The 9,488-nt window shown below is 42.0% G+C and overlaps 1 protein-coding gene across 3 annotated transcripts in view; it reads left to right on the top strand.

The window, feature by feature from the left end:
- The window catches only part of CRK (CRK proto-oncogene, adaptor protein), a 21,457-nt gene extending 12,630 nt beyond the window's left edge, over positions 1-8,827 (top strand). For 2 of the 3 annotated variants that reach the window (XM_019545882.1, XM_019545883.1), the window contains exon 3: positions 5,344-8,827. In XM_019545882.1, coding sequence (XP_019401427.1) covers positions 5,344-5,481 — 138 coding nt within the window. In that variant the 3' untranslated portion in view covers positions 5,482-8,827. The remainder of the gene's footprint in view (positions 1-5,343) is intronic. The other variant, XM_019545884.1, reaches the window with a different exon arrangement.
- Positions 8,828-9,488: the final 661 nt, after the last annotated feature.

Here is a 9,488-nt window from a genome sequence, read left to right as displayed (position 1 = left end):
TTGTCTGCAGATTTGAACAGGGTGCTTTTTACCCCCTCGTCCAAGTCACTGATGAAGATGTTGAACAGTGCGGGCCCGAGGACCGAACCCTGGAGGACCCCGCTGCCCACATTTCTCCAGGTTGAAAAGGACTGTCCACTGCCACTCTCTGGGTGCTGCCCTCCAGCCAGTTAGTGACCCATTTGACTACACCACAGCCCCCAGTTGCTTAATGAGAACGGGGTGAGAGACAGTGTCGAAGGCCTTCCGAAAGTCCAGGAAGACGATGTCCACTGCTACCCCTGCAACTAAGGATTTGGTGATCTGGTCATAGAAGGCCACCAGGTTGGTCTGACAGGACCTGCCTTGAACGAACCGGTGTTGGTTGCCCCAAAGAATAATCTCCCCTGCTGGCGCCTCGTGGACATGCGCCAGAATAATTCTCTCAAAAAGCTTACCCAGGACCGTGGTAAGACTGACTGGCCTATAGTTTCCCAGGTCCTTCTCCGTCCCTTTTTTTGATGATGGGAACCACGTTGGCCCTCTTCCAGTCCTCTGGCACCACATCAGAGCACCACGAGTGCTCGTACAGCCGTGTCAGGGGTCCCACAATGACTTCAGCTAATTCCCTCGGCACTCGGGGGTGGAGATCGTCTGGACCAGCTGATTTAAATACATCCAGAGCTGATTTAAATACATTGAGCTTTCTTAATTTACTACACAATTGTACAGCAACAGAAGGTTTGTATGTTGTATGTGGGTGTCACTAGCATGTGACGCTATTCCTAGTAGTGCCTGAAGGGCACCTGACCTAGGAATATACTAAATAGAGCATATAGCATTTTTGGTCAAGATAAAACAGCGTAGAACAATGAAAATGGTAATAGAGTTTTTAAAAGGAAAATTATGTTTGTTCAACTACTCTTGTTTTGTTGTAATGTCCTCAGTTAAACTAACAATAGTTTTTAGTTTTTCCATTATGCTGTGAATTGGTTCGTAATTAAGTAAACTGGGTGGACTTTATAAATACCAACTTACCAAATAAGTCCGTTACTATGAGTAGAGATAGCAGAGCTCTCAACTGGCTCGCGAAAATTTCACTAGCTTATGGAAATTGTTGGTATTCTTTATCTGCCTTAAGTAGACCAGGCTGGATGCAACTAAATAAGTGGATTACTTTGGCCAGATCCTTATGCGACAGGAGCAGATGAAGTGTATTAGCAGCTTGAAGGTGGGAAAAGGCATTTTACCACTGATGCTGCGTACGTAGTAATAAGATCTAGTGATGAACTGAAAAGCCTTTGATGCCCTGTATCCTTTGGATGAGTGAGGGGCCAGATGCCTTCAGTGGGAAAGGGTGGAGCAATATTTTGATCAGGTTTTTAAAAACATTTTCCCTTTTCTCCAGTTACCTTTGCTTAAACTAAGGTGACATGACCAGGGTAAATTGTATCATCCATGTGCTGATTTCATTGAACATTGCGATATTACTTGTTGTGGAATTGGTAGCATTTGTGGAAAAATAGCTACAATTGAGCGCTATTGGCATGTTATTGGAAACGAGGCCAGTAGTGCATGGCCTCCTGAGCTTTCATCACTGAGCTTTATAGGGGAAGAGGGAATAGAGTAATGACTCTGTAAGGAGTTTATCAGCAGGTTTTTGACATGATCTCTTGGAAGGGAAATATGTTTTCATCTGCTACTATGCAAGGTGGTTCCTAGTATCCAGTGTTTAAGTGTTATAGAAGTTCTGTTAGCTGGGTAATTTGATAATTCAGATATGCCCTCCTGAGGAGATTAAAAAAACATGTTTTAGTTTTGTGTTCTGCTCCCTGGAAACTAAGTCTTCTATTAATCTCTTCATTTTTTAGCTTAAGTGAAGAAAAGGATTGTGCTGCAGTTCTGAAGGCTTGGTGATCAAGCCCAGGTGGCAAAACGTGATGGGGGAGTGTAGACCTGTACGTTGTAGAATTGAATATAAAGTTGTTTTTACAGTGCAAAATAGAAAAAGCTACAACTAGGAAATTGCATATTATAGTTTGGAAAGTCAGCGTTCAGTTTTGAAAATGCCATTCTTGAATGTACCCCAAGTCTGCAAGAATTATACACGATCTTTTTTAAGTATGTTATCTGTGGGCATTTCCCTAGTACTTCTGTGTCTCAGTGGATGGTGCATAGGGAATGATATATCCACGTTGCACAGTGGATGAAGCTGTTATCTACAGGGACCTTGGTGTCATATGCTCTTAAGGCCTCTATACTACTTTACAGCTGAGGCAGGGAACTGCAGGTAGATGAATGCCATTCAGGAGACCTTAGCTGTGACCCTCCTTTGGCCATGTGATGATTGGCGTGTCCCTTCAGTACTTGCCAGAAACAGTAGATCCTCACTTTGGTTTGTCCAATCTGGGCCCCTCTCTTCCAGAGGAACAGAGCCATCACTACTACAGCTGAAATTAGCAGAAGATTTTTAGGGCTAATCCTACGGTATCCCAAGATAGCGGGAACTTGGACATTCGTGGTTTAACTTCCTGCGTCTCGGTTCTTCTTTGGTAGCAGTGGGATCAATCGTATTCATCTCAGAGGAGCTGTGAAGATTTAAGCCATGAATGCTTGTGTGGCGCAGTTCATGATGGGACCAGTAATAGAATCCCCAAGTTAATAACTACATATTTAGTGCAGTAGTTGAAGGAAATGTATTAAGATGTGGGGGCATGCCTTTGTTAGACTGGAAGGGTTCCCTTCAGCATAAAAATGTGGTAATTGAATTATATTGATGAGCGAAAGTACTTGATGACTGTTTTACTCTGAGCACCTGCGTCATTCATTGTGCAAGATGCAGTTTTATTTAACGGGGGGAAACCCAAACACACTGAGATCCTAATTAGGGGTGCGCCAATCAAGATTTTCTTGGCTGAAACCAATGTCTGCATCAGGCAATACCTATCTGATAGCCCCGGGGTAACTTGGGAAGTAACTAGGCGGGGTACGTGTAGGCAGGTGGGGATGGCACAGGTGCTGCCTGGCTGGTCAGACATGGGGTAGTACACTTATTAAAAAAGATTGAAAACCCCTGCAGTAGCTGATTGACAGGAATGCAGACCGGCAGGTTGGAGAGCAGTGTCCTGTCGTGAAGTCTGTGGGGGAGAAGGACCATGTGGGGCAGTGGGGAGAGATCGATGCCTGCACAGCGAGGGAGGGAGTGGGGCAGGAGTAGGCGCTGCCCAGTCAGGGTGGTGAATTGTGACCCTGCGGGTAGCTGTCTTGGGGAGCTTGGGGGACAGGATGTGGCTCCCTGCTGCTACATGCATCCCTGAGGGAAGCATGAAGGGCATGTGCTCTCCCTACCCCCAGGATCTGCGTGCAGGTTGAGGTGGACTGCAGGCTCGGAGTCAGGGTGGCACTTGGGACAGGTGGTGGTGCTGGGAGGGGTACCTATGGAGTGGGCTACAGCCACCCCAAAATTCCCTGTAGCCTCCACTCCTAGTACCACTGCTGCCCACCCCAAGCGCAACCTTGGCCCAGCCCTGCTGGTGGGAAGAGGCTGGAACAGCTCCTAGCTGCGAATCTGCTGCGGAGTAGTTAGTCTGCTATCCTTGGCCCACGCACAAACCCTGGGAACACATGCCCCCTCATGCCGCCTCCTGGGGCGTGCACAGCACTGGGGAGCTGCCCCCCTCACTTCCCCCCGTGCCTCCTGGAAGAGCTGCCCACAGCTCCAGCCTGCTCCCTGCCCCATTTCCTTGTTCAGAGTGGGGGGCCTCGATCTGTGCCCATTGCCCCAAGCGCCCTTTCTTTCTACCGGCTGGACGCTGGTCTCTAAGCTGCCAGGCAGCATTCCTGGTCGCATGCACGCTGTGGCTGTGCACGCACACGGAACTTATCGGTGATGTTATTGGCTACAATGGCCAAAAAAAGCCAGTCGCTGATGATGTAAGTTTTCCTTTTATCGGTGCCAATCTTATAGACGACTGATAAATAGGTGCCCCCTAATCCTAATTTAAATGACTGTTATGCACATAAAGGGATAAAACACTGGTAGTTGTCTCTAATTTTGTGTGTTCGACTCTGCGACACAAATTATGTCATCTTACCCATACTTGAGCTAACATTTGAATATATGTTTTAGTTGCTTATTGCCATATAAAATAAAAGATTAAGACAGTAGCTTGAATTTGATTGCCGAGAAGTCTGGAATTCTCCCAAAGCGTGCATTTAATTTATATCTGGATTGTAGTCCTGATTCTTTCACTGACACTGTGTAACCTGTGGCAAGTTACCTAATCTTTATACTTTTTTTCCCTGGGTCTGTCCGCCAAATGCAGATACCGTCCGATACAGGGCTGTCCAAACTGTGTGCCCCCAGCTCCACACCCCACCCCACCCCACCCCACAAGGAGCTTGCTTGCCTTGTCTTGGTATGGGCAGCCCAGCTCCTCTCCGCACTGGCTGTGCACAATGAACAGGCAGCATAAACCTCTCCCTGACCCCCTTCTTGTTGACTGGTCCTGGCCCCAGGAGCCAGGTAGGAAGCAGAAGCCAGAAGAGAGGGGAAGCCCAGACCCCCAGGCTGCCATAGGAGCAGTAGCAGTGGGAGGACTGATGGCTGGCCAGGAGCCTGTAGACTTGATGTGAACCCTTTCTGGGCTGCATGTGGCTAACAGAGACTGAGTTTTGATGCTGAGTGTTTAGTTGGATGCTACTATTTCAGACTATTTAAAATAAGGTAACTTTCAACCCAACCCTTTTTAAACCACAGAATGTCACTACTTTACTCTTATTTGCCATTCTGGTTTGTTTCTGAAGGATCCTGCGATACTTTTTTGAAGGAGTACCTAGTTTTTCTTCTTGTACGTGAGGACTATATCAAACATATTTATATCACAATCTTTTGTTCAGTACTTCATTTGTTTTTGAGATCTCTGAAGAGCCAGTGTCTCTGAGTGTTTCCTCTACCTTGCAAATCCACTTCCCTCTGTATCTACTGTTAAACTTGTACTGATTATATTCAGGTATCTAATATTAAGTAATATTAACAAAAGCTGATCAATCGAGTCACAAAATATGCTGAAATACAGCAGCAGGTTTTCTCTTGTGGGCAATTTGATGTCATAATTCTGCACTCTTTTCACTCTTATACTTCCTTCAGTAGACGCATGTTTGGGTAGGCTGATCTGTGAAAGAACAGGTATCTTTGATTTCAGACTGTAAGGAAGCATTCTTCAGAGGTTCGCTAGTGTAAATGAGTCTGACAACACCAAATTGGGTAATGAACAATTAAACGTGTAATAGGGATGTATCACTATTTGATTTGATGTAGTGATCAAATGTATAATAGTGAAAAGTTATTTCTTTATTCTGCAGGTCGGTGAGCTGGTGAAGGTCACAAAGATTAATGTGAGTGGTCAATGGGAAGGAGAGTGTAATGGTAAACGTGGTCACTTCCCATTCACACATGTCCGCCTGCTGGATCAACAGAATCCTGACGAGGACTTCAGCTGAGTGTGACTCAACAGTTTTGCTTCCAGATGGGAACAATCTCGCTTTGTTTCACTGCAGCTGCCATTTTAGACTGTGTTCCTACAGATGTTGAAAGCAGGATTGCTTATATGAGCATTCAGATACCTGCAGATCCCTGGGACTGAACACCATCATTCCTTAATTAAAGGTCATGTTATTCGGGGTACGAAAGTAGATAACTTGTTTGTCAAGTGGCAGCACTAGTACATGATTACAGGTTGTGATGCCTGCTTGTGTCCATGCAGAGGGAAGACTGTACCTTGGCTTCAGCAACAAGTGGAGAAAGCAACAACAACGCAGCTATGGGATAATAATAGCATTTGTAGCTTTTTCCAGTCCTGTTGCCTCTTTCACTGACAAAGCAAGTCAACCTTAAACGAATGAAAACAAACAACAAAGCGACATATAGGTAGAAATGTCACATTCAGTTTCTCCTGGAGCTTTTTCCACTTTCTCGTTCAAACGTTTCTGCCCTAATAAGTTGGCATACTGTTTTGCATGGTGAATAACCTATGCACAGAGCAAATATATTTTTAAATGTAGAACACACATTGGGATAGCTTTGCTTTACAGTTAATTACTGTTTTAATGTTGAAGGACAGATCGAGTCCACTTGCTGATCTTTTAAAAGAGTTTGAGGACACTAGAGATTTATTTCTTCAGTACTGTTGATGCTTCAGATTCTACTAGTAGCTGATTTAACTTCAAATTAAGACATTAATGCAAGACAATATTTTTACCCACAACTATAAACTTAAGGAAGTATAGACCACATCAGTGCTGAGAAATGTGCATAGCACTTTAATATATAGCTTTAAGGCAGTATTTCATTCATTAAGTCTACTAACATTCAGCACTGATGTTAAAGTGACATAACAAACTAGCCAGATGTAGTAGAGAATTAAATTATTTAGGGCAATTTCATATTTTTCCTATCCTTAATGAATCCTTGCACAGATCAGATTGCTATTACTTCTTTAACTGACAAACCAAGTTTTATTTTAAAAGCATTTTAGGGACACTTCTGGGTTTGGTTTTCATCTGTAAAGCCTTCAACAATAAATTTATAAGAAGATTTTATTTTTAATAAAATAATGGAAGATGCTTAGTTGTGCTTTTGGTCTGATTCTAAAAATACATAAGATGTTTCATAGTTCACAACAAAAATGAGTGCATTAAGTGTTTTATGTTGTGTATTATTTGGATTTTCTGCTTTTTCTACTAACTTGTACCTGGTTTTCTTTAACACAAATTACAGTGGATACATTATTTTTTGGTTTGTTTTAAACTAAAACTAAACACTGAGATAACAACCCCTTGCATGCATCTTGGACTGGTTTTTGTTTTTTGAATACAGTGATTCAATGACCAAAACAGCCAAAGTTAAAAAAGCGTTTTGAATATATTGTGACCCTGTCCGACAGGGTATTTTCAAATTCTGTCAAAAATAAATAGCAATAGAATATCTCTTAACCGTTAGTTGTAAATGTAGCAAGGGCTGCTTCCCGCCACAGAGGCTGTTGCAGCAGGCCACGGATAGTGTTTTACCTGAGAACTGTTAAACTGCTGGAACAGCAATATCTTCTCCTTTTTCTATTTGTAATTAAACATTTGTTGATCTTTTCCCCCAACCCCCACTTAAAATCATAGACTCGATAGGGCTTGAAGGGACCCCAGAGGATCATCTTAGAACTCAGGTCAGTATGTCTGCCCCATTTTCATTAAGGAAATGGGTGCAGAATAATACTGGAGAGCAAGTCTGATGCACACTAATGAATACTTCCCCCCCGGCCATCCCCAGCTTCCTTAAACTTTGTAGAAAACTGACAACTAATTTGTCCTTGTGGCAGTGAGACTTAAAGATGATCGTAATGAGATTACCGTACTATTGAATCCCCAGTCCTCGATTGTGTGCTAGTACAGAAAGCGCTTCAAAAATGCTGAAGGATGTTCTAATAATATAATGAGTTTAGTAAAATGTTAGTTTCTTTACAGGTGATTTGTATGATCTTTTTTTGGACCCTGCTACTTACTGGAACTGAACACTTAATGACTGCAGCTCTAAACCCAGAGCTTACTAATTGCCTTGTATGTGCATTTATTTTTCTTCAGGTATTAGAAAAGAAGGATAATTAGGCAAAGGAGAGATGTGCTCAGTGTTCTCAGTAAGGCGGCAGTACAATTTAGTCTGTTTTAAAGTGATTCTTTCTGCCACAGTACAGAACACTAGCCGTACATTCTTGGCGTGCACGCGCGCTCCTTCCCCCCCGCCCCCCTGCATATCTTCTGAAAGAAACATTTTATTATGTCCTTTTTTAATACAGAAGGAGAGATATCGGAATTCTTATTACTAAGTAACTGAATGGTCCTACTAAGGTTGTAGCTAGGCTTTTGTGAAGACTTTATAATCAGAAATACTTAAACACTGACATAGCAGAAAAAGTCTTAATCGCTGATGTTGCTGCAGACTTGTAAGTTTTTGTCCAGCATTTTTTCTTAGCCAGCTAGTACATTACTGCAAACATTCCAATATTTCTTGAGTTTTCAGCTGGAATTTAGGTTTATTCCACAGATTGCAGACCTAAAGGATGTTTGCATTTGTACAAAATAGAGGCATCAACCGCCTTGTCAGATTCTCCAAGGACAGTTGAAATGGACTTTATAAATATGTAAGTGAAATTCTCTTGTAGCCTTTGTCACTCCTATTCCACATCTCCCAATCTCGGGGGGGACCTCTTTCTTTCCATCATCTCTGCTTGGCGGCAGTTGTAGGGGGTGTATATGTGCATAGGCAGGTGCTAAAACAGAACAGTATTTCTAGAAATACACCGTGAAACCAGAATGCGCAACTACACTGTGTTCTCCTGGTGCATTTACACATTATATCACACTAAATAAAATACAACTTGGCTGCTATGGTTTTATTTCAGTAAATCCCAACTTTTTAGAATTAATATTTGAACTGGTAAAGGTCTCGTTAATCTGTTTGAGTTGTTTGTGTTAATGCAAATACTTCTAATCATCTTTGAGTAAAAAAAACCTTCATTTTCTTAATGATTGTGGGGGGGAAGCGGTCAAGGAAACCAGTTTGAAGCAAAAATATACAAATATGTGCCATTGTATTATAACACTATCCACTTTCTTGACAGTAAAAATTCTTTTTATTTTTTTGTAGCATGTAATGTATATGTTCATAGTATGTGAAGTAAATAAAAAAAAAAAAAAATAGCCAAAAAATTGGCTTGGTGTCCTTGTAGAGAAAGTGTTTTTTGGAAGATATCCATTTGTTTACTAGTGATAATATAAAGACTACTTTGCAATGATAAAATATGATTGTCTGCAGTACTAGTTTTTGCACTGGCAAATTGCTCACCTATAAGAAGCTACTGAAAGCAACATTTGCATAAGATTAAGCTTAAGTGATGAGAAATAACATTTAGACTTGAAGACAATGTGCATTGTTTAAAACTAAACAAATCATTAACTCCTATCTACTGAAAAATGCCAAAGCTTTTCTTTTGCAGAGCAAATAAAATCACACTTCATATTAGCTCATAATAGTTTTGTAAGTTTTGATGTCTCTTGCAGTCCTTTTAAGGTGTTAATTGAGTAATATTTGACCATGAGTATGCTTCACCATATTCATCCCTTTTACATTTTCATATTTATAAAAGAGTTAAATATATTTTTGGCAGTTTTGGGGGGAGGGGGAGGCGTGAGAGCCATCTGACTACTACTGAGCTGCATCTGGAGTTGCCTCATTGTGGTTGGGCACCTGTAGATATTGCAGCTCTCGCAGGTGGGGCACACCAGGATTACTGGGTGAACACTCCAAGTGGAAACTTTCATTAGAAAGAGCTAGCAATGAAGCAAGCAGTAATAGTCATCTTAAATTCATGTTTAGCTATCAGGGGTTGAAGTTCAGAAGCTTATGAGGTCCTTTCTTAGCGAAATGGTGTTGAGTCCCTACACAGGTCAAAGTGTATTAG

Source organism: Crocodylus porosus, unplaced genomic scaffold, assembly GCF_001723895.1.
Source record: "Crocodylus porosus isolate Cpor-Errol unplaced genomic scaffold, CroPor_comp1, whole genome shotgun sequence".
NCBI classification, from domain to species: Eukaryota; Metazoa; Chordata; order Crocodylia; family Crocodylidae; genus Crocodylus; species Crocodylus porosus.
Note: the sequence above shows the minus strand (reverse complement) of the source record. Positions and strands in the feature narration are given on the sequence as shown.